Raw genomic sequence first — 25,523 nt, 5'->3', positions numbered from 1 at the left:
ATTATAAAGTATCAAAAAATTTTATTAAAATATAAACCTTAAGTAAAAGTTTTATGCTTATTAAAAAAGTCATCAGCAATCTAATAAAGTTACTTAGATATAAAATATTTTAATTTTGCATTTTTCTGTTTACACTCAAGTTATTTTATCTTATTAAACAAAATTATTAAATATAATTTTGTTAGATAAAAAACATTGTTATTTTTACTATTCAATTTTGTTTTAATGTTAAACTTGTACACAGTCACAGTTGATATTTAAAAAAAAGTTTTTTTTTTCAATAAACAAATTATTAGTTAATCTAACTATTGTCACTTAAGTTATAATATTCTCGTTACTTTTAAGTCGAGAACTTTTTATTGTAAAAGTAAAAAGCATAGCATCAGTAAATATAATTTTGATAGATAAAAAATAATGTTATCTTTTTTAATCTTGATTTTGTTTTAATGTTAAACTTCTACACAGTCACGGTTGATATAAAATAAATTCTTTTCAAAAACAAAAACTTTACTAATTAATCTAATTATTGTCTATTAATATATATTATTCTCGTTACTTTTAAGTCGAGAACTTTTTATTGTAATCTCAAAAGTAAAAAGCACTTAAGTATTTTCATAATAAAACAATGAAGGCTCGAACCTTGCTGAAGCACCCGATGTCGGAGTTGAACGTCGGTGGTTGGAACGAAATTGAGTGGCGCATCAAGTGGTCAGAGTACGCGCTGGTATTATGACGTCATTGGGGTGGGTCAGGTTGTTAGTTGATGACGTCACAGTCGTCGATGGAAAGCTTCCGGTGGGCAACAACGCGCAAGGCAGGGTCCCGTACTTTAAACTTGGTGAGATTGATTTTTTTGTGAACGATTTTGTTAGACATGTTTTATATTCAAATGGTTATTCTATAATCTATGCAGTAAAATTTCGAAACTTAAGAGTAGTCACTAGCCTGTTGATTTAACTAATTATAAAAACAAATGTTAACAATGTATACTATTTTCAACTGTTGCTTGAAGTAAAGTTTATTTTAAGAAAAACTAAAAAGTTTTTCTTTTTGCTTTAAGTATTTAACTGCCCAGGTGTTTACAATCCATCTGGAAAATCAGAACCTTCAAGGCTGTCTTTTAAAAACTACGAATACAGCCAAATCACGTATGAACAAATGGAAGAGGAACATAAACATTTATTGGATGATCTAAAGCTCAATTATGACTACAAGATAATATCTCCTCAACAGCATACAGGTTATATTATTATTTTATTAAAAAATTATCCATGAAGTCTAACTATTTTTTTGTTTAATCAAACTGTTAAAATGTTGTTTACACAAAGATATGATCTTTGCTAAGCTAGTTTATAAAACGTCAAACACCACTCATCAGAGTTATTTCGTATTACAAATCAATTTGATTGATAAAATAAGATCTTGTATGTTTAAAAGCTTTGTTTTCACCACCTCTATTATACATTATAAATGCTAAACCTTCAACTACAGCAACAAAAAAATTGTATTACAGAAAAGTTTAAAGAAGAGTTCAATGCAAAAGTTTTTGGAGAAAACATTGTGACTAAAGCTCACGAAGACATGATTAGTGAATTCGGGTAAAGTAATTATTTTCTAAATTAAAAAAAGGATCATACAAATGTCAGATCATAAAATTTTATTCATACTAAGTTCTCTACTAAATAAGTTTAGTTTTTGTGTGTAAAAACATAACTTTTATTTTAGTATGATTAGAACACACACTTTTTAGTGTCAAATAAAATAACTTGAAAAGTTTATGATCTTGTATTCAGGTTATAAAAAAAGGTTCTAATTGAAGTAGTAAAGCTTGAACGTATAATTTCTTTAATCACAACATGACCATTAGTACTTTTTATTTTTGCTGAAAATAGTTGTCTTAGTATATTTAAGTACTGATAGTAAACTAAAGTTTTGCACAAGTGTTAATTTTCTTGAATTAAATAGCTTCAAAGTTTATTAAAATTATTTTTAAATGTTAATAAAATACTTGTATGAGTTGAAAACTACTATTAATGAGCTTATTCACTTACAGCTATTTGTTGATTTTTTTAATATACAAGTACTTGTCGAAAATTGTCTATTTTTAATCTTTAGTAAGTTATACTATAAGTTTAGCAAAATTTTTAACTGATTAAATAGTTTTTTAAATCTTTTTTACAACTTTTTTTACTTTTATTGAAATTAAAACTGTACAAACTATATGCTTAAATTTATATATTTGAACGTAAATTGGCACACAAAATTTATTAAATTTCAAATGTTTATCTATTTTTTTATGTTCCATGTAGCTGTTATCACATACAAACTATAATAAAATCAGAGTTAAATTAAGTTGACAGTGAAAATAAACTTAACTTATTTCATTAGGTTTAAAACTAATACTTTTCTTAAATATTTGTTATGATTTGTTTATTTATACAACTAAAAAGTTTAAACATAAGTCACTCATCTAATAAAGGTTTAAAAATTAATTTTGTTACCACTTTATCAGAATAAACTTGCTAAAAACTGATACTAATATAGTGCATATTTAGTTAAAAACAGTAATTTTGAAATACATAGCTAAAAGTCGTTACGTCATAAAGCATAAAAGTGTGTTTAAAATGTTTAAACTACAGTTGAATTATACTTAGATTACTTGAAGTTGTTTGTAAAACAAAAATGTTAAAACAAAAACATTTAATGTAGTAGAAATTTTACCTGAAACAAAATTAAATAAGATTAAATAAAAAGTACGTTACAAAAATACGACAATAAACGACAACAATAATATTAAAAGACGCAATTTATAAAGTTTAAACTGTAAAAATCTCTTTGTTTGCAATTTTTCGGCTCACTAGTTCTATTAAACAAATATTCTAAAACTGAGAGATGGTAAGTGTTTCTCGCTCTGGATAGGATTTTGAACCTACTATCCAGGTAGTTCTCAGCACAAACAGGGTTGTTGAGGAGGTGCTCTTGGAAGATTTCTACTATATTAAATGTTTTTGTTTTAAAAGTTTTGTTTTACAAACAACTTCAAGCAAGCTAAATATAATTAAACTGTAATTTAAACATTTTAAACATACTTTTAAGCTTTACGACGTAAAAATTTTTAGCCATGTATTTCAAAATTACTGTTTATAACTAAACTTGCACTATATTAGTATCAGTATTTAGCAAGTTTATTCTGATGAAGTGCTAAACGAAATTAATTGATAAACCATTTTTAAATGAGTGGCTTATGTTTAAACATTTTAGTTAAAACCAGTACCAAAACCAAACTATTAAAAAATTTATTTATATAGTACATAACTTCATTTTATTTTATAAACGCTTTAATTCACAATTAGTGTACGTACAGTAACTTTACTTAACCAAAATTAACCAACTTTTTATTGTTTTCAATTCAAGTTGTAATGTAAGTATTTTAAACTTGTATTTTTATAATATTTAACATTTTGATAAATTGTACAAAGCGTAGGAAAATATATTACCTTCAGTTTATTTGTCAAGTTCAAAATGAAGTGTAAAGTATGCTTGTTAAACTACTTGCTTTACCTTGAAGCTTTTAGTTTAGTAGCAGGTTTTAGACTTATAATAAGTATGATTACAGTTAAATTTAAACTAGTTATCTACTTTTTGTAAACTTTTATACACTTATTAAGACTTTTTTTAACGGTTCTTCTAGAACGGTACTAATATTTTTACAGGAATCAGACTGATAATTTTCGAGGAAAAAAAAAAATTTTGAGCGCAAAACAACAGTCGTTAAAAAATTATAATTCTCGATTCCATAGAGAAGTTATTCCAATTCTTTATTCCAAATCAGAAGAATAATTCGTTTCAGTTTGAACATTTAAAAGAAACTTTTGCCGCTCATATAAAAATATTACTTTTCAAACTTCTATCATAAAACCTCATCTGCAAAATAGCATATTTATTTTTCAACTAAAACAGTACAAAGAGGTTTACTTATTTTTAAATTTATAAAACATGCACCTGCTTTATTTTGTTTTTATTTTGTTATACACAAACGAATAATATCTTATGTATTATGTTTTCAATTGTAAAATTATTACTTATTAGGTAAAATCAAAAGCTATTCTACCTTGCATTAGCTTTAAAGTTAACAAATTAAAAGAAAAATGTGTATGTAGCTGTATGCTAAATGTTTAAAAATGTTTTGAAATTATTAACAGTTTTTTTTTTAGTTTTTAAATAGATAAGATAAAAATTAGTTTATATTTCCTAAAAACTTAAAAGAATTCTTCATTTTTAATATATAGTATGAACAAATAATAAAATATTATGCAATATATTTTATTCCCAAATAATTTTTAAGTTTTAAACGACTAACTTAAGTAATTCAAGATTTCTCTAAGCTGAGGAGATTAGATTAAGTTTAGTTTATTGAACTACAAAAAAAACGCTAAACAATTTTGGTCTAAGGATCTGTTGTAATAAACATGCTTTCTACTTGTTTGCTTAAACAAGAATTAGATGATTTCTATAAACATCTTGAAACACTATACTTGAGTACTAGCTAATTAAATTTCTTTTCACTAAAAATAAGAACAAAACTGTTAAAATTACTTTTTTTAAATATGTATAACCGTTGGTTTTTTTTCTTTTGGATACTTTAAAAAAAATTAAAACAACTGCTTTTAAAGTTTGAAGATTTGCTAAGGTAAAAATGATTAATTAGTAAATAAATTTTTGGGTTAGTTTAAGTTATAATAAAATTAGTAAACTAATTTGTATTTTGTATAATATTCGAAAACTAAAGCTGTAAAAAGTCTATGCTACAATCATAACTATTTTCAGTTTTGTTTGTAAATTTTTTTTTTAACTTTTATAACTCATTTGTATGAGAAACTAGTCTTATTAGATTAAATTCAATGAAAAAATAAATTCTGACCGGAAATTTTCAAAAATAGATACATACTTTTTTGTTTGTAAAAACTACTCTTTAGTTTTTGTTTTATAAACTTTGTTAAGATGTCTTTTATTCTAAAAAATAAATTATTTCCATTTAAAAACCCAGTTGAAGTGTGTTGATTCGTTAACACACAGAAGCATATGTTGGTACAATAAAGGAAGATTGCTGTACAATTTGTTTTTATTTATATTCCAGTGAAGTTATTTCACTAGGATCTTTTATTAGCAAACGATTAAACCTATATTTTGGACAGTTAGTTCATTTTTTATATGTTTTTTTCTTCTTTTTCTAAACATTTTTTTTCTTCTTATTTTATACATATTTATATTTTCGTACAAAAATAACCCTTCGTGCAAAAGTGACGCCGTGCAAACAATTCCCCTTCGTGCAAGAGTGACGCTCATGCAAAAGAGTCGACGTGTAAAATTGTCCAATCGTGCAAAAGTGACCCGTTCCCGCACCATGTCCTTTGACTTAACGTCTGAGCTTCGAATTCTTAATAGTGTTCTATAAAACTAACTAAAAAAATGTTTATTTTTACCAGTAAATTATATTTATAACAACAAGTTGTTAAAATAATATAGTTAAATAATTATTGGTATATATATTCATATTAAATAGGTATGCACCATTTTTTCTGCGCGTTTAAATACTAAACCGTAAAAAAATGTTAGCTTTCAATATTAATGGTCGACAATTGACATTGTTTAAAGTTAATTTACATAATATATCGTACTTTTAATCAAATTTAATTGACTTTTAAGTATAAAAATTTACAAAAGTTTAAGTTTCAGCATAAATGAATTAAAATTTATATATAAAAACAAATACAAAAAATACTGTGCAGGAAGGAATAGATTTGAGATAATTTTCGACTTATTTTTATTCTGTTTATAAAAATCACTAATTGAAATATCACCGTACATTTTTCCATATATGGTAAAAGATATAAAAAAATTGTTTTTTGTTAGTTTGTTTTACTTATCGTACAAACTAACTTTACAACTGTACAGTAAACACATTTTTTTATGTTAAGTATATCACTTATTTTTACTGCAAAAAAAAAAAATTAAGCTTAATTGTTTTAACATACGATGCATTTACAAGTTTTCCTATCGCACCAACATACGACAAAACTAGTACTTTTTTATGTTTTGTTACTTTTTATTTACAAAGTGCAGTGCCAAACAGTTTAACAAGTTTCTACAAGTCTGTAAACTTGTAAAATATGTTAAAAAACCACAAAAAAGCCAATTTTGAACTAAAATAAATCACTACTTAAATGTTTGTAGTGTTATATTAAATGGTTTAAAAAATAAATCTCTTTCTTTTTTTTCAAAGTTAGTTAATGATGAGAATAAAAATTTCTGTCATTTTTATAGAAAATTGTGTAGTATTTGTTAATGATTTGTATAAAGCTTATGTATTTTTAGGGGCCTTTTTTTTAACCTATTTAAGGCAATTTGTACTCACAAAAATAAAAGATTTGGATCATGTTTTACCTTATAAATTGGATCCTGCCAAAACCGGATCTTTTTTTGAAACTGAAGTCTTGATCTTAGCAAAAAACGGCCAGATCACTAGTTCAAAAAGTTTTAATTTCTTTGCACTCGTTTATTACTCATGTAATGTTTGTGCAGTAAAGCTTACATTTTAGTTTAAAAATTTATAAGTAGTAACTACACCATGCTTTAATTCGTCTTGTTTTATCATACTTTTGGTTTAAATTAATGTTTTTATATTGATTACTGCAACCATTTAAATATTTGCGACCTGCAAGCAGCTTTTTTCACTAAAATTGGCCTGCGACTGATGAACGGCTGCCGACCCCTGATGTGATGTTAAATAACAAAATATCTCCAGTTGTGAGATATAAAGAAATCAGGCATCTAATCCTAAAGATTCGAACAAACAAACTTGTTTGAAAACTATTTATGCATATTTTTGAACATACTCATGCTATATTGAGTAGTTTAAATATGACGTAACTATACCTTGATAAATTTTTGCAGTACATTTAAAGGAAGAATATAATACTTTTTGTATATCTTCATAACTTGTTGAACGTCTAGGATTTTAAAGGTCTTTCTACTTCAAAGAGTGTTCTACAGTAAGTAAGTTTATTTACTTTTAAACTTAAAAGTTTTTAAAGTAGCCTATATACAAACATTTCACGGTAATTATAACACTTTAGTATGATAATTTTTTAAATAAACATATCTATCAATCTTAATTTTAAATTTTGTTTTACTAACTAAATATTTTTTTAAACTAGTTAAAATAAGTCATTTGACGTTTAAATTTTACAAAATACTTCTTTAATGAATCTAATCTAATGAAAACTGTTATACAGTTAAAATCTTAAATACATTATAGTTATATGATTATTTTAAAACATTATACATAAAAAATTGAACGGTTTAACGTTAACTAGTTTAAATAGTGTCGTTTATACTTTTTATTTGAATAAATTTAATAAAAAATGTTTGACTTGAATGAATGAAAATACTAATAAAAAGTTTTGATCTTAAAATATCAGACAAACACTAGTTATTCTAATTATATATCTTTGCTGTAAAAGTTAATGTATACTGTCCGACTACTTAGAAAAATATACTGACTAACTTATACAATTTATTGTTGTATAAACCTAGTGTAGTAGTATATAACTTGTTAAAAAAATTCTAACTAAGATTTTAACAAGCAATATGTAGTTTGAATTTTCTTAAGTATTTGTTTCTAAACTACTTAAAAACTGTACACAGTACAATTACTCACGAATTACTATTTTTCCCAAAGATTACTATGTTAACAATATTTTATACAAAACCTAGTACTTTAACTTTATTGAATTATAGAATACGTTAGAATTAGGTAAAATAGTAAAAAAACAGCTTTTATCAAAAAGATAGGAAAACGTAAAACAAAAATTAAATTATTAGCTATGTGTTTCAAAGTGATAAAAATTTGCTCTATAACTTAAAAAAACTTTTACAATAAAATTGCAATATTATATTTAAAGGTTACTGAAAAGCTCTGGACTGATATGACTTGTGCTGCTTGTAGTATCATAGGCGTCCTTTGGGAAGTATTATTAAGTTAGTGGTTTTAATTTTAAACTGTTCTACTTTAATCACTTAAAAAGTAATCAAAACCTTGCCGATATTGACTATCCGTTTTACTTAGCACTATAGTTTGTAATTGACAAAGCCGGTATATATGATGAACATTGAGTTATAGCTTTTTCTTCTCTTCGAAAAGATAATTGATTAAATTGCATTTATATTAGAGTTGGAGTACAATACTTAAAAGAAAAAAAAGATTTTGCTAAAAGTACTTTTCAATAACTAAATTAAAATAACTTCACTGCAATAAAATTAGCAGTTGGTTAATCTAAGAACAAATACTATTTTTATTTTTAAGTATGCAGCACCCCACCATCGATACACAACGGACGTGTGGTTGGCCCAAGCCAGCCAACAGTTGGAACCAGGTACAACTACCAGTGCAATCCCGGTTTTGTTTTAAAGAGCAATACTTCGTCTTACGTTGAGTGCTCGGCCGAAAGTGCTTGGATCTGGGAAAATGGGAACAAGCCTGAATGTGTTCCAGGTCAGTATCGTTTTTCTTTGTTTTTAGCTAAAGCAAAACTCGTTTTGGTTATTGACTTGCTAAAAAAAATTACAATAAAAGTTGTCAACTTAGAAATAAGACGAGTCAAATCACTTTTAATTTTGAAAATTTTATTACCAAAATAATGTCTCACTCGTTTAAAAAATTAAAACAAGAATAACAGTCAACTTATAAAATCTGTAGAAACTAATATAAACATGAACATTTATAATCAGTTAGTTTACTGAATAAAAAATGTTGCAATGCTCCTCCTAATATGTTGCACGGAGAGTATTTTTAACCTGAAGCAAGGATAAGCGAGATCATACATGAACAGGGAGACATTGTAAGCTACACTTGCGATTTCGGCGCTCACAAGTCTGTCGGTGAATTCAAATGTGACAGTGGTCACTGGACCAAGACCCCTTTCTGCCCAAAAACTGAATTAATAGATTTATTTTTTGATCCAAAATAGTTGTAAACAAATTGAAAACATTTATTCACCAAAAAATGTATGTAATGAGAGTTTGGAGCGTTTAAAATGTTAAAACTTAAAATTTTCATAGTGTGTAGTTTCATATATAAGGTTGCATATTGTTTGTAAATTTCTGATTGATTTTATGTTTAAAACTTATTATTGATGGATGTATTTATTAAAACCAGCTAACTTTTGTTGAATGAAATTAATTTCAGAATGCGCGTCCCCGCCCGAAGGACTTTTCACCACTTGGAAGACAGAACACTTTTTCGGCGACTCAAAGTTTTACAGTGGTATGCGAGTGACATACAAGTGCATTGAAGCGTACACTTTCAAGCCCAATCAGCAGCAAGTTCTGAACTGTCGGTCCGACGGTACATGGAGTGCCAAACACGCCCCCCAGTGTGCACAAGGTTAATAACATTTATATATGTTATTTTATTTGTTACCTTTATTATTATTGTTAAATATATCTTCTTGTTTTGTTTTATCAATATACAAGGACTAAATGCAAGTTTAGAGAAGTATTTTTCATGTGTCGGTTTGATTTATTTTTATTAGGAAAAATGTAAAAATTTCAAGGTTTCACTACAGTTCAATGTGGTTTTTTATGTTTAATTTTATAATTTTGAGAGTTCAGTCGGTTCCTATGGAGCTCGCAAAGTAAAAATAAAGAAATTTATTATTTACTATGTGTTTATTTGCAATATTTAATAGTCTGTTGTAACTAAGCTACTTTAATAGTTATGAGATTGTAATATGTAATGATGAGACATTCTCTTTCAAATAAAAAAACTGTTTTATTTCAATCAAAAAAAATTATTTATTCGAATTTTTTTTCTTATTTAGCTATTTGAAGCATATTTTCTAAAAACTTAAGGTACCTACCTAAGAAAAATTTAAGTGAGAATAGATCTCTAATGACTTTAAGCGTTGTAGATATTTATTTGTTGATGATTTTTTTTCAAGGTTGCATAAACAAGTTTTTACAACATTAATTCAAAACATGTTTCAGCGCTGGTATTTGAAATAGTTTAAAAATAATCTGCAACTTATAAAACTAGCTTTTTTTGTATTTAGTTTGTGAGCTGCCTCCAACTGTAGAAAATGGATTTTGGAGAATAGATAGAGTAGATATCATTTACAATACCGGTGTCATATACCAGAGACAGGTCTACTACACTTGCTACAGAGGCTATTCTTTCAAGGATGATGCTCCCACTACTATTGGGTGTTTGTACGGAATAGGCTGGAAGTATAAAAAATTACCGCAGTGTTTAAAAGGTTTCAGTGGTGCTAGACTTAACTTTAAATAAAAGAAACTTTTGTGTAGCATCTCAAGTACATTTTTTTTTAATTTTGTCACAAAGTTTACAGCTGAAACGACAGAGAAATAAACTACAAAATTAATCGACATAAATGAGGAGCAACTAAGTAATATCTAACTAAACAAAAACCTAAATAGTTTCATTAAGATAGTGCTATGATTCAACTTTTTTTTTTACAAACCTTGGTGTTATTTAAATAAATTAAGACTGTACTGCAAAAACTTTTGGTTTTAAAGTTTTTATTTAAATGCATTTAGTTTTATAAGTTTTAAACTGTATTTTTAAGTGAGCAAATAATAACTTTAAATATTTATTATAACTTTTTATATATTTTTTTCTTTTAAATAAAATAAAATGTCAGTTAATTTATAAATGTCAAAATGTTGTTAGGAGTTTGTACATATGTAAAACAAAAACTTTGTATACCATAGGCAAAAAAGTAGTAGAACCTAAAAATGTTTTTAAATCTGATTCTTTCGATTTTACAGAAGCTAGAAAATTTTATAAAGTGTCTAAACTTTTTATAAGTTTCTCAGTACACTTCTTTGTTTTGAATTTTTCTCTGATCATAATCAAAAACTATAGTTGTAAACTAATGGCATATTTATTTAAGAAGGTGGTTAATACAAGTTGTTTTTCTAGTTAAGCAAAACCTTAAATCTTTCTGATGATAACAAATTTTGTCAAACATGTTATTAGCTTTAAAACACAACTTACAAAAGAATATTAAACAATTCAGTTTATAAAAATTCAGTGTGCGATGAGAAACCAACTGTTAGTAACAGTCTGTCAGCAAAACATTTGTCTGAAAGTTCCAGTCCGGACCACTCGCTGTTGAGCGGTTTTGCATTGCAGTACGTTTGTGAGAACAACTTCAGGCAGAATGTGAATGTTACAACTTGTGGAGACGACGGAAAATGGACGCCAACTGTTCAGTGCTATCGAGGTTCGTCTAAACATTTACCTATCATTGTAAAGTAATTTTTAATAAGCGCTGGATATCGTAAAATAAGGTCAGAAACTATTTAATCTACATATTGTTGTATTTCAAAGTTAGTATACGGATTTATGTTTTCAGAGCTGCCCGGAATAAATGCAGTTTTCTACGGCCGTTTTAAGTGTAATTTTCTTAACGAGACTTAACCTTAGTCTTTAATTGAAAACTTAAAAAAAAAACATTTAGGAATGGAAAAGTTTATTACTCGACGGTTCATCATCACCAAAAAATACCTTCGGACTTCAGTTGATACAAAAAACTTTTGCGGGCCACATAGTTTTCAAAAATAATGCTAAAAAATATAAAATACAACTCTTTAAAAATATAACTGTAAAAAAGTAATAGTTATCTTTAATCATATTTAAAGCATATTTATTCTAATTTTAAAAAACCAAAAACTTTTTTAGTTAAGCACAGACACTTTCAAGCTTAGAAATACGTCTTGAACCATAAATTTTATTTGGCGGGCTGGACACGATTGTACGTTGCCCAATCTTAGTCATTTCATTTAGATACTTTTTATAGAACACAAAAATCCAAGTTAACTGTTAAAGTGTAATCAAGTTTGTAGAACGTTTCCATTACAAACGTTGAGAGAATAAATTTTTGTTTGATTTGACTCACTAAACGTCCGTCTTCTCCCACGTTTAAGAAGAGATTTTTAATTGTTTTTAGAAATGTTCAAAAGAACTACTTTGAACAAATAAAACAAAAAATATATTTTATGACCAAAACCAAGAAAATATAAGTTTGTTTACATATAAAAAACAAAAATTATAGTTAATTACCAAAACTTTAAGAAAGTTTTTAGGTTTTTAAAGTGTTTTTTAGCGTTTTAAATTTAAATCTTTCAACAAGAACTTTTTAGACTCACCTAATTTAATTGGTTATACCTCAATAATTACTTTAATTTCATAAAAAAGTTAAAACGGCTGGAAGGTAAATATTTAGAAAAAATTTAAATTGAGTTGTTTTACCGCCCTTTTTGACCTTTTGTAGCTTGAAAAAATTAAAAAAATTGTATAGAACTTAAAATATTTGGTGTTTTACATACTTTAAATCAAAATTTTGTTTTAATTTTATTAATGCTAACTCAGTTTCTAAAAATACTACCTATGTTTCTTAAATTGATGTAAAGTTTAAAAAGTAAATATGCGTTCAAACAAAGATTGTGGACTTTCTCCGAACGTATCAAACTCTGTCAAAAGTGTGGTCGATCATATTGGCGAGGGAGCAGTCAAATTGGAATCAGTAGTTGAGTACGCGTGCGCTGAAGGATACTTCAAAAACCCATACTCGAGTACGAACCCTGTAATCTCTTACAAGTGCGAAGTTGCCGGATCTTGGCCGAGTGTTAGCTTCAAATGCTTAAAAAGTGAGATAGAAATTTGAAATATGTTTTTTAAAGTCTTTCATTAAAAATAGAACTATTTAAAGGATTAATTTTAGAATTGTTCTTCTTTTTCAGAGTTTTATTTCAGCTATCAGAAATTTTAAACCGCTTAAAAAAAGTCGAAGTAAATTTTGAGATATAAACAATCAAATTCGGTAGGCTCAAAAGGTTCATATCGAAGGCGCAAACCAAAAACGCGAAAAAAGACTATTACACTAAGAATATATGTTGTTCTTCATTTCTAACCAACTTTTGTTCAAATTTTTACAGATAGTCGATCAATAACATTTAAACCTATTTAATGCAGAATTTTTAACTATTTTAAGTAAAAATTTTACCAAAAATCCTCCTATTTTTGTTTGCTTTTTTATCTAAAATAATAAGTTTCAAATATTTTTGTTATTTTAGCAAATAAAGTCTTTCAAACTATAAAAAGAATGTTTCCTGAAAATCTTAGGTCTCTAGCTCATAAAATAAAGGAGAAGACAAATTCTTAGTGAGCTTTTAAAATTTTGAGAAAATGACAATAAATATATTGCGATCAATACGTTCGTATAGCAACTTTTTTACAAAAACATCTATATCTCAAAAACTAATTAAAATTACTATATTTTATAAAACATGACTTAATTTCTTAAATTCAAGAACCAATGTTAATTTTAGTACAAAAAGTGTTGGATCCCCCCTATACCTTTAAAAAGTACTTTGTACCTAGACAACTTAAACTTATTTTTACTTGATCCATAACGTTTAGTTTTAAGTGTTTGTAATTTTGTAAAAGCTTTTTTAATTGAAACATTTTTATTGTGTTTAAAAAAGCAGTTTCTATCTAGCTAACTTAAACTTTTTTAGAAGTAACAACATTTACATAATAAAAATCTTTTACACAGAATGTCCAAATGTGGTAATGACTACTGCCTTGACAGTAAACACCGACGTTCGAGTTGACCCAAACCTAAATTACCTGAGCGGTACAGTTTTGAGACTATCATGCAAAGAAGGATACTTCCTCAACTACCCGGAACTATCCACTGTGGAGTGTCTGCAATCTGGATCGTGGAACTCTTCGTTTCCCATCTGCCTGCAACGTTTGTTTCGTTGTGTTTTTAAATTACAATGATGCCTTTGTAAATTGATTGAATTAGTGAAAAACTTTATTTGCTTTGCAAACTAGCTGCTTAAAAGCGAAAAATTCTTTTATAAATTAGCTGTGTTTAACTGTTGACTAAATGAATATTTTGTAGATTAAGTACTGTTACTATATTATAAATACTTTATTAAAATTTAAAAACAGAGACAAATATATAATGAAGTTTTATTACAAAAAATATATTTATAGACCTAAAAATGAAATTCTATTTGATAAGATTAAAAAATAACAACTGTTACTGTAAATGTGCTTTAAACAAATCTTTCATTTTAAAGAGTGCCCTCCTGCCGCCGATATTTTGAACGGGAATACTGTGACGGTCAACCAGTTGCGCGACGGACTGCTCCTTGAAAATGACGTCATCAGGTACAAGTGTGACGAGGAGTACAGGTTTTATGCGGGAAGTAAAGATGATTATGTGTACAAGTGCCAGGGAGGCGGGTGGAACTCAACAGTCATCCCAATATGTATTACAGGTAAGTTTGTGCTGCCGAGTACTTTTTTTACTATGTTCTAAATTTGAAGCTCTGAAACTGCTTGAAAAATGCATTATCGTAATTTGAGCTCCTAGCGTAAATATGGGTAAATTATCAAAATCTACCCACGTTCAAAATCCACCCGATTTTATTTTCTTTATGTATTAATTTGTAATAGATGTTTTTTGCATTTTAAAAATTTATTTTTATTTTTTTCACTATCACTGTTACCCCTAACCCTCAACCAGTAAGCGGTTCTCGAATTTAATTGGGTGGATTTTGAACGCGGGTAGATTTTGATCGCGGGTGGATTTTTAACGTGTCCCGTAAATATGTACCAGAAAGTATTTTCCTTTTTTAACAGTTGTGACGTTTGATTACTATAGCTTTAAAAGAAAACGTTTCTACAAAACTGTCTATATCTAAAAAACTAGTTGAAAAACAAAATTTAAAACATCAAATGTTATTCTTAACATTAAGCGTTCATTTTAGACCCATTGCTCATTATTGTAAAAAGTATTTGGTCCCCTTATCCTTAAAGGGTGTAAAGTAAAACTAACTTCATTAAAACTCTCACTAGAAAAAAGACTCTTAGTTCAAACTTTTTTATTTTTTCATTTATTTAACAACAGGATGCCCCGACCCACCCGAGGGCGATTTCGTGACGTGGACAGTGGATTTCAGCTACGTGGAAGGTGATTACGTCACGGGCACGCGAATCAAGTACACGTGCGACGACGACCACGCGTTGGTGTGGGCCGAAGAGGACTTGCTGACGTGCGGGCCGGACGGAGGATGGGATCCCAACCGTGCTCCTCAATGCGGACCGAGTTACTATTTTGTTTTGTTTGTTATAAAGTTTCTGGAGAGTTTTGGAAGTAGTTGAATTTTTTTTAAACTTGATTAGAACCGTACTTTTATAAGGCGTTCTGTGTCTCACCCTTGTATGTAGTAACTGTTTACTATATAACCCACAAATAATACAAAGTTAACACAAATAAGTACTGAAATGTTAAAGAGTATGTGTAACTTTTTTGTAGGTTCAACTAATCTTTTCTAGTATAAATAACATCAAAGCAGTGAATTTTTTTTTTAGTTTGTGACAACCCACCGTTCTTGAAGAACGGATTTTATGATGTATTAAGTACCACATTATTTGCAAACGAATCTACTTCTAAAAGAGTTATTGATTATTATTGTCACAACGATTACTACTTCAGCGATGAGTCTGTGAATTCGACTCACATTTGCACTCTGGGCGCGAAATGGAATCCTAAAAAGGCACCAACTTGCATTAAAGGTTTTCTAAATTTAAATTTTTATATTTATTAATTTGTGCATACTAAAAACACAAAGTTAAATTATATCAAAAATCAAAAAATACTTTTGATGTTGTTTAAGTTAAAAGTTTTAAATTGTTTACTTAACAAAACATTTTGAAGTCATATACTATACTTTGACCGTAAGAATTTAAATAATTAAATTGGGCATTCAATTACTATGAAACCTTCTATAGTATGATAAAACGTGTTTGATTTTTAAAAGTACAACTTTAGTGTTGTTCTAGAAGATAAAACTATTTTAGATTAATTTGAGACTCAGCTAAACAAATTTGTTTTTATTAACTTTTCTGAACTTAAGGAATCTATGTTTTTTATAAATGTAAACCAACAAAATATGACTTGAAGTTTTAAACGTATTAACCATTCTGAAAAGCAACATTAAATATTTGTAAACACAATAAAGAGTGCGACGCCATCCCTCAATTCAACAATTCCGGCTTGCACGCAACGGAAAACGTCAACAGAGTTGATGCCGGTGGCGAAGAAGTGATCGTGAGCGGCAGCCGTCTCACGTACAGGTGCAGTGACCATTACGTCACAGGCGCTTCCGTTGTCGAGTGTGACGTGGACGGCGAGTGGGCTACGAATTTTCATTGTTACCCAGGTTAGTGTGTCGTGTTAATGAATCAATGAATCATTATTTTTGTATTTAACTAGTTTGTTCTTTGGAACTATAAAAAAATTTTTAACCATTCGTAACAGTTAAAGAATTATGTAGAGCTTTTAATCAAGAGTATTCTTGTCAAAATTATAAAACTTCTTTTTGATAAGATTATCATAAAAACATGTTTGTTTTAAACTAGCTTCAAACTAAACTTAATGAGCTTTTAACAAACTGCAGATTGCAGAGAATCAAGGAACGTGTCTAACGCAATTAAGATTGTGGACAAGTTAAATATTACTGACTCGTTGATCATCGAAAGATCCGCTTCGTTCAGTTGCGAGAAGGATCACTTTCTGATACCCAAAGATGCTGACACGGTATCTCGTTGCTTGATTGGAGGATCCTGGAACGAATCTGAGTTTCACTGCTTGTGAAGTAAATTCACAATTTTAAACAAATGGAAATAATTCTAAAATGACTTGTATTAAAAACGTTCAGTATAGTTGTTTTTCTGTTTAGTCCTTTTTTATATTCAAATAAGTTGTATATCTTTTTTAGAATGCAGTAATGTTGGTTATGCTGAGGCTCGAAGTTTTGTAGTAAAAAAGCATATTGAAAGTGAAAGGAAGGGATACTTTGCCGGTGACGTGGTGGAGTTTAGATGCAATGGAAACTACGTCATCAGTGACGTGGGAAAATCAACTGCAGAATGCTTAGAAAACGGAAATTGGAATGTGACTTTTCCTTTGTGTTATAAAAGTAAGCTTCAGTTTTACGAGTAAAAAATTGTATCTGAATCCTGTCAGCATTTAAGAACGACAAAGTAGTTGATTTTTCTAAAGAGTTTATACATGAAGTTAAGTTTTTTAACACTGCTCCAAATTTTGATACAAAATAGTTTTACAAATTATTTTAAAACAGATTGCGGTACTCCACTTGACATTGATGACGGATACTTTAACTCCACATACCAGATAGCAAGCAGCGCAGCCGGTGAATTAAAAGTTCACCAAGAAATCAAATATAATTGCAACGAAGGTTTTGCAATTCACCCGGATTTTGTTGCTACGCTGAAATGCAACGCAAGAAGCGGAAATTTTGAGCCGCAGCTTCCACAGTGCGTTAGAAGTAAGTGAAGGGCTGCAAAAATATTAAATTTTGTCATGTTTCTTTTGCAAGATGCTTAATAACCAAGTCAAGAAAAATAATATATATGTAATTTTTGATTATTAAATTCAAAAAATTGAGTTTTTAAAATTTCAAGTTTTGTTAAACGTAAGTATTTTTTGTAAGCTTTACTTTTAAAGGTTGTAGCTCCTCATAAGAGTTGAAAGATTTCTTTTATATATGAATCTTCCTTGTTTAAATAGAAAAAAACATAGTTTAACGTTTTTTATGAGCTCTTAACAATTTTTTCTTTAAGATTGCGGATTGCCTCCCAAACTTGCATTTAAAGTAAACTCCGGAGTCGGACTCGTTCACCTAAACGGCACAGTTGTGACTTACTTTTGTAAGAATCCTAATTACGAGATACTTCCGAGCGAAAACGACCAGAAAGTGTGCGCGGAAAACGGAACTTGGCAAGAAGAAATCGGAAACTGCTATTCGCGTAATTTATTACATTTTTTGTGTATATAGTTACCAATTTTTATCTACATATGAGTTAGAAACTAAAGTCTTTTGATAGTTGTTTTATATTTTTAAGAAGTGTTTTTGTTTTAATGACCAAAAGTGTAGTAACAAATTTCAAAAACATTTAAAAAGTTACCCGATGCCCCGACTCCATCCCGACCATTCAACACTCCACTAACGAGGTCACCAGCTGGGTCTACGAAGGAGTCTACCTGCCTGGTACTTTTGTAAAGTACAGTTGCAACACGAGCTACACGATGGTGCCTGATAGTTTTGTGGGAGCGATGTGTGATGAGTACAGTACTTGGTTTTTCATACCAGTGGGTACAATGGGATCGTGCTTCAGATGTTAGTTGAAAATAGCTTGGTATCTTGTGAATGTATTTTCGTTTGAAAAACAAAGCTGTTCAGCAGAGAGCCGGCAAACTATCGACTGTTCAATGCAATTAAATTGATATTTTTCTAATAAAAACTTATTAGTATAGTCTTTAATCAACTGTGAGCAGACGTATATGCTAGTTTAATGGTTATTTTGCTAGTTTTATTTTTGAAAAATTTTTATCTCTTAATACTACTTTGTTCTGATTTTTTCTTAAAAATTCGGCTTGCAAAAACTCTAACTAGTAAATCTAGCCCGTTACTTATAAAAGGTTGCTGACCAAAGTCTTATAGCGTTGGTCAGTTTTTTTTAATTTTCTAATAGCTTTAGTATTTTGATAAGCAACTCAATAAACAAATCAAATTAATGTAACAGAAATTAGAACAAAAACAAATATAGTTTATTTGCTAATGGTACTTTAGCTCTTACTAGAGAATTTACAATAAGTTAGTTTTTACTAAAAATAAACTTCTTCATATATTTTTATTGCTTTTTCTATGATTATTTAAGTAAACTTTTGTGAGTAAATTTTTTGTTCTTAAGGTAATCGAATTGGTAGTTTTACATCTATTAAAACTTTGTCTTTAAATATACTAACGAATTTACAAAAAAAAAAAACATATGTAGAAACTTTGTAATATTTGTTTAATTACAAAACTTTTGTTATGTTTGTATTGACAAAACTCTTTAATGACCACATAACAAACAAACATAGTTTTATTATATTTTATTATTAATCAGCTACTACACCTGGTTTAATTGATTTACTTGGCATGAAAAAATGCAATCTAGGTACATTCGTATTTTGAATGTTTCTTAATTTTTAACTAATATATATGCGTAAAATTAAATTTATATACCAGCCAACTAGTATCATATCCTATTTTTTTATAGTTAGTCAAACTAAGAATTAGCTTTTATTCTGAATTCCTTTCAAGATTGCCCACCTGCTCCAAATGATCTTCTAAATGGAAGTGTACCTGATGTGACAAAACACACTGAATGGAATCATACAGCTGTGTATCAATGTAACGAAGACTTTACACTCTTTCCTGCATCAGACAACGAAAGGAAGTGTGATAGTGATGGGAAATGGACAGGAAAACTAGGGGAATGTAAACCCAGTAAGTCATCGAGGATTAGAAACTAAATTCTAATTAATAAGACTTTGAGTTGTAGAACAAAACACATATGAGTTTCTATAAAGTTTTACAAAACTTCTCTTATAAAAATGAGCCTTTTAGTAAAAATGCATATTTTTCCGAACAACACTTGTCTTGTGCAATAGACTACTAAAAATAGTTTTGTGTCCAGTTTGAATAGTCCGTTTGAATGCGGTTCTATGACCTGGTTAAATTGATTTACTTGGCATCAAAAAATGCAATCTAGGTACATTTATATTTTAAATCCTTCTACATTTTTAACTGATAAATATGGGTAAAATTATTTTTATATACCAGCCAGTTTTAAGATTTTCTTAATTTCCACAGATTGTAACGTTCCTGACCATAAAAATGCCGAAGCAAGACGAGAAAATAAAGCTGTTACTGGAACAGTCAGTCATGGCACCACAGTGAGCTACTATTGTAAAACTGGCTACAGCCCTACAGAACCTCAATTGTTTGAATGCGGTTCTACCACACCTGGCTCAATTGATATATCCGACATCAAAAAATGCAATCCAGGTACATTTCTTTTTTAAATCCTTCTACATTTTTAACTGATAAATATGGGTAAAATTATTTTTATATACCAGCCAGTTTTAAGATTTTCCTTATTTCCACAGATTGTGACGTTCCTGACCATGATGATGCCGAAGCGAGACGAGAAAATAAAGCTGTTACTGGAACAGTCAGTCATGGCACCACAGTGAGCTACTATTGTAAAACTGGCTACAGCCCTATAGAACCTCAAATGTTTGAATGCGGTTCTACCACACCTGGCTCAATTGATATATCCGACATCAAAAAATGCAATCCAGGTACATTTCTTTTTTAAATCCTTCTACATTTTTAACTGATAAATATGGGTAAAATTATTTTTATATACCATCCAGTTTTAAGATTTTCTTAATTTCCACAGATTGTAACGTTCCTGACCATAAAAATGCCGAAGCGAGACGAGAAAATAAAGCTGTTACTGGAACAGTCAGTCATGGCACCTCAGTGAGCTACTATTGTAAAACTGGCTACAGCCCTATAGAACCTCAAATGTTTGAATGCGGTTCTACCACACCTGGCTCAATTGATATATCCGACATCAAAAAATGCAATCCAGGTACATTTCTTTTTTAAATCCTTCTACATTTTTAACTGATAAATATGGGTAAAATTATTTTTATATACCAGCCAGTTTTAAGATTTTCTTAATTTCCACAGATTGTGACGTTCCTGACCATGATGATGCCGAAGCGAGACGAGAAAATAAAGCTGTTACTGGAACAGTCAGTCATGGCACCACAGTGAGCTACTATTGTAAAACTGGCTACAGCCCTACAGAACCTCAATTGTTTCAATGCGGTTCTACCACACCTGGCTCAATTGATATATCCGACATCAAAAAATGCATTCCAGGTACATTTTTTTTTTGAATGCTATTATTTCGACTATTTCACGTAAACGACTAACACCTTGGATAAGTAAACAAGTATTGCTCGTCAAAGTCAGTTACTTAAGACATGTTTATTTAAACGTAGTTGGTTAACTCAAACTTTTTTTTCAAGATTGCCCACCTCCTGCTCCGGCTAATCTTGCAAACGGAGTTGCGGCTGTGTTGACTGCTTACAGTGCTTGGGACCAGACAGCCGAGTACCAATGCTCCAGTGGTTTCACGCTCTTCCCTGAATCCCTGAACACAAGGCGTTGCGATGGAACTGGCAAGTGGGAGGGATTGGTAGGCAAATGCCACGGTAAAAACCATGTGCTTTATACAACCAACTCTGTTTAGATTTGTATTGTATCATTTGCGGCAGCTGTTTCATTTGAAATTGTTCATTTAATCTTTCATGTAATTTTTGAAACAAAAATATCTCTACGATGTATTGCATCTTAGAGGTTAAGCATCGTTTTACTGCATTTCACGGAAGCTATTTCCGTTATTTAAGTAGTTTTTATAACTAACTAGTCGCACAAGTTACAGTTTTAAGTCAGATTTTTCACTTTTTAATAAAATCTGTTTGATTTTAAATCTCTACTATGTACTTACCTATTATACTACAAGTTTTAATGTAGACAAACAAAGACTAACAAACTTAATTTTTACTTTTTCACACCGCATACTTTAGAGCATTTTGTTTAACCTAACTATTTGTTTAAGCACAAATGTAATTGAATTGAACTACAGGCTGTGGAAACTTACCTTTAAACGATGACGACCTCGACCGATTGAATTTAACAGTGAAATACGTTGGGGGCGCAAGTGTCGACGCACCTCTGACCATCGAGTACGTTTGCAAGGAGGGATACACGCTGCTGTATGAGGGAAATTTCGTTTACACGTGCCAGGATAGTGGAGATTGGGACAATTCAAACGTTCCGCAATGCGTTAACGGTAATTTTTTTGTTAGGTTTGTACCAAAAACCAACAATTCTTCTGTTCTCCTGCGCTGGAAAATTTTTCGTGAGAAATATTAAATCAGCTGCTTTTTTTTTTCAGAATGCTTCGAATTTCAAAAATCTGAAAGTCTTCATAATTACATAGATGCTTTGGTTTTCTGTCAAAATGAACTCAATGGTACTTTATTGCAGCATTCGTTGATGCTAAAGTGGAAACTTTATCATGAGTTAGTAGTACGTTAGTAAAAGTTTAACACAATTAGATGAATCACAAGGCAAAGTAACCGCATTTGTAAAAAAATTTTCAATTCTTACCTTTTCACAGGACAATAAGGTCAATGAGGGCCAACGACAGAGTTTACACCGGAATAAACGATTTAAACACTGAAGGGGAGTACAAGTTTCTGGACGGAACAGAAGCCAGCATAAAGGGTGATCCGAAAATCGAAGAAGATTTGTTCATCGGGTGGGCGGCGGGAGAGCCTACCGGTGAGAGGAACGAAGCCGAAGATAATGTTGAAATAAGCATGGATGGACGCTTCAACGACGTCGCAGGTACCACCCAGTTGAAGGCCATGTGCGAAAAAGGAAACGCGCACTGCCACGAAGGTTTCACGTTTATATTCGAATGCTAATTTTTACTGCTCTTATATTTTTAAATCCTCTTCTACGTTTTAATCAAAAACAAAGCAATAAAAAATTTGAAAATTAAGGTATCCGATGCCCGCTAATAGGCAATGCAAGGACGACTATTGTAAACAGTTATTTGGGCGATGAATTCGTGCGCGGAGTTGAAATAACTTACATATGCAAAGAAGGCTTCGGGTCGACTTTAGTGACTAATTTACTTGAATGCACTTCCAAAGGATGGTCAGAAGATGTGAAGTGCCTTAAAAGTTTGTGAAATATTGTTGTATTAATACTATTAAAATTTGTTTAGTTGTAGAATGAATTCAAATTAAAAAGCGTGTATTACAAACTTGGTATATCTTCACAGCATGCCCTCAGCTTGAAGTTCCAGATGGTAAAATGATTTTTTTGCGAAATGACAAACATAGGCCCAATGTTAACTTGCCAGGGGAAGTCGTTCAAATCGTTTGCAACGACAATTTCACTTTCTACGACAAGAATGCCGATTACGTGTACGAATGTTTGGACAACGGTACTTGGAACAACAGTGCGGTGGCAATTTGCATGAAAGGTCAGAAACTTTGTTGATACTTTTTTTTTATAAATTCACGTTATTTCGTTAAACTTTTGTTGCTAAAGTTGTTTTTTAAGCACAACAAAACAGTAAAACTCAACTTTGCCAACAACAGACTGCGGTGACCCGCCGAACACAGAAAGTTACAAAGTGGCATACAGCTACAGCGTTGGTGTTAACGAGTACTGGCTCAACACAACTGTCACCTACAAATCTTGCCTCGATGATCATTACCTTCTGTACCCTGAAGACGTCGAAAGCGAAAGAAACGTGCTCACGTGCCAAAGGAACGGCACGTGGAAGCCTGAGACGGCCCCCAACTGCGGATTGTGTGAGTTTCTTTCAACTGTTCAATAAATTTTTAACTTATCTGATTTTTTCACCTTCTAGTAATTTAAAAATCTCAAACTTTTATCGGTTCTTTGGATAGAACAAAGTGCGTTCACTTTAAGCAACTTTTAATTTTTTGGTTGCAACAGCTTGCGAAAAAGACCCTGTCCAGTGCTACCTTAACCCAGCCGACTATCGGAACTGCGAGAGTGAAGGAGTAGGCAAAATAGAAGGCAGCATTCTCATATGGAAGGACAGGGAGCACCACAGCGACTTGTACAAAGGGGGAAGTTGGACTTCTAGGACGAGGATATTCTACTGCGTGCAGGATACGTATTTCGATAATCCCTCGAATAGGCAATACACTTGCAAAGTTGGAGCTCCTTGGTCGCCTTACCCGCTTCCTAGGTGCCTGAAAGGTTTGGTGGTTTTGACATTTTAAAAATAGTGACTTGATTAACAGTGCGTTCGCTCCGTTTTGTAATTTAGATCGTATTATTACGTGTGACTTTGATAGTAAAAATTGTTATATTAAATAATGTAAAAATATATGAGAGCGTAACATGTGTCTCGTTAGAATTGTTCTAGTGTACTATTCAAAATCATGTTTGTAAATTAGCTTTATTTTTTAAATATATAGCTTGTTAAACCTTTTTGTTTGCTTACGTTTGATTAAAGTTAAAATAAAAGTTTAATGTCATTATTTGAAAGTTAAACTACTTTTAAAAGATAATAATTTTTCTTTATTAGTAAACTTAAAATGTATAAATTTTAGTAAAAATATAGCTAATTAAAATTTGATTTTTGTTTTATTTCCATACAAAATAACAACTATATGTTAACAACTAATACTATTAAAGTACTAATATATAGAAATACTTTAAAAGCTTACAATTTGTGAAATTTTCAGCTTGTCAAAGTGACCTTAGTAGACTTGACAACAATGTCAGCAGTTTTACTTTTTCAAACGAAAATTCAAGAGGTGTAGATTATATACGGGGAACTAAAGTAAAGTACACTTGCAATTCGGGGTATAATGCGAATAATGACGGTGAAGCTACCTGCACATCGGATGGAGAGTGGGATCCGCCTGTTAGGTGCAACGAGCCATAAAATTAACTAAAACTTTTAATTTGTGTGTTAACTTGTTTTAATTTTTTTACTTGTTTGCTCGTGTTTAAATAAGACGCTTTCCCTTTATTCGCTTATTGTTTTTAGTTTTCAATTTTAGTTGTTCAATTCAGGTATTTTTAATTCTTTTTTTTCTTGTTAAATTAGATGTTTATACTTTATTTATCAATTTCTTTTTGTTTTTCTTATACTTTTAAGTGCGCTAAAAAGTAGTAGATAAATTGAAAATTACAACTTCTTTCGTTGACACAGACACCTCTGATTTTTTAATTAGGTGCTTCTTAAGCCTAAATTTTAATAAAGATACTTTTTTGGATTAATTACGGAGCAATGAAAACTAACGTAATAGTAGCTAATGCTAGTCTTAATAAAACGTTTTTTTTTTTGATAAACTATTTAGTTTCTGTTTTTTTTTTTGGGCTATTAATCAAAACTAATGAATATGTAACATTAGATAATAACGTTAAAATATTCGGACTTTCAAAATATTAAATATAGAGCTACAAGAAAGAAAAATTGGTATGGGAACTTGTTGTTTAAATGTAAATAAAAAAACATTACACATATATTTATTTTTTTTACAAAGTATTATAAGCTGGTAGTATGGTTGCCATAATTTAAATTTGCGTTTTTATGTTATAGTTTAGGGGCGCTTAAGGTTTATTAATGGGCACATAACCCGAACTATTGGTTGTTTATGCATGTGCATGAAGTACTACGCTAACGCTTTTAAATAAAACAATTTTATTTGACTGGTACCTTAGATAGAAATATTGTTTTATGGTAATTTTTTATTAGTAAAATATATTAGTTCATAATCTTGTTTAATATTAATTTTACGAAAACAAAATGTAACCGCGAGTCGATTTATTAACATTGTGATAAGGATTATACTTAATTTTCGTATTTCCAAGCAGGAACTTAGTCTTTGTTAGAAACATGTGTTTATAAAGTTAAAATAGAAAGTCTT

General features: G+C 29.8%; 1 protein-coding gene across 1 annotated transcript; it reads left to right on the top strand.

Annotated features, from left to right (window-relative positions):
- Positions 1-729: 729 nt before the first annotated feature.
- On the top strand, positions 730-24,535 carry LOC145833095 (complement factor H-like). Its single transcript, XM_082940295.1, has 31 exons — positions 730-838; positions 1,076-1,240; positions 1,514-1,598; positions 8,373-8,554; positions 9,248-9,445; positions 10,113-10,265; positions 11,115-11,306; positions 12,526-12,732; positions 13,641-13,838; positions 14,176-14,376; positions 15,009-15,206; positions 15,473-15,676; positions 16,123-16,323; positions 16,561-16,707; positions 16,882-17,082; positions 17,245-17,451; positions 17,747-17,932; positions 18,088-18,303; positions 19,273-19,458; positions 19,825-20,019; positions 20,121-20,315; positions 20,417-20,611; positions 20,713-20,907; positions 21,057-21,242; positions 21,677-21,899; positions 22,214-22,497; positions 22,602-22,784; positions 22,886-23,089; positions 23,208-23,423; positions 23,572-23,841; positions 24,333-24,535. Exons 1-31 carry the CDS (start codon positions 730-732, stop codon positions 24,533-24,535), a joined length of 5,985 nt encoding a protein of 1,994 aa, XP_082796421.1.
- The last annotated feature ends 988 nt before the right edge of the window (positions 24,536-25,523 follow it).

Source organism: Thalia democratica, chromosome 4 (assembly GCF_965202585.1).
Source record: "Thalia democratica chromosome 4, ktThaDemo2.hap1.1, whole genome shotgun sequence".
NCBI classification, from domain to species: Eukaryota; Metazoa; Chordata; class Thaliacea; order Salpida; family Salpidae; genus Thalia; species Thalia democratica.
Note: the sequence above shows the minus strand (reverse complement) of the source record. Positions and strands in the feature narration are given on the sequence as shown.

Excerpts from the sequence above, each read along its gene's own strand:
- LOC145833095 (XM_082940295.1), top strand. The coding sequence starts at position 730 with ATGACGTCATTGGGGTGGGTCAGGTTGTTAGTTGATGACGTCACAGTC. Across the intron at positions 22,785-22,885 it reads AGATGTGAAGTGCCTTAAAA|CATGCCCTCAGCTTGAAGTT; the intron begins GTTTGTGAAATA and ends ATATCTTCACAG. Across the intron at positions 23,842-24,332 it reads GCTTCCTAGGTGCCTGAAAG|CTTGTCAAAGTGACCTTAGT; the intron begins GTTTGGTGGTTT and ends TGAAATTTTCAG.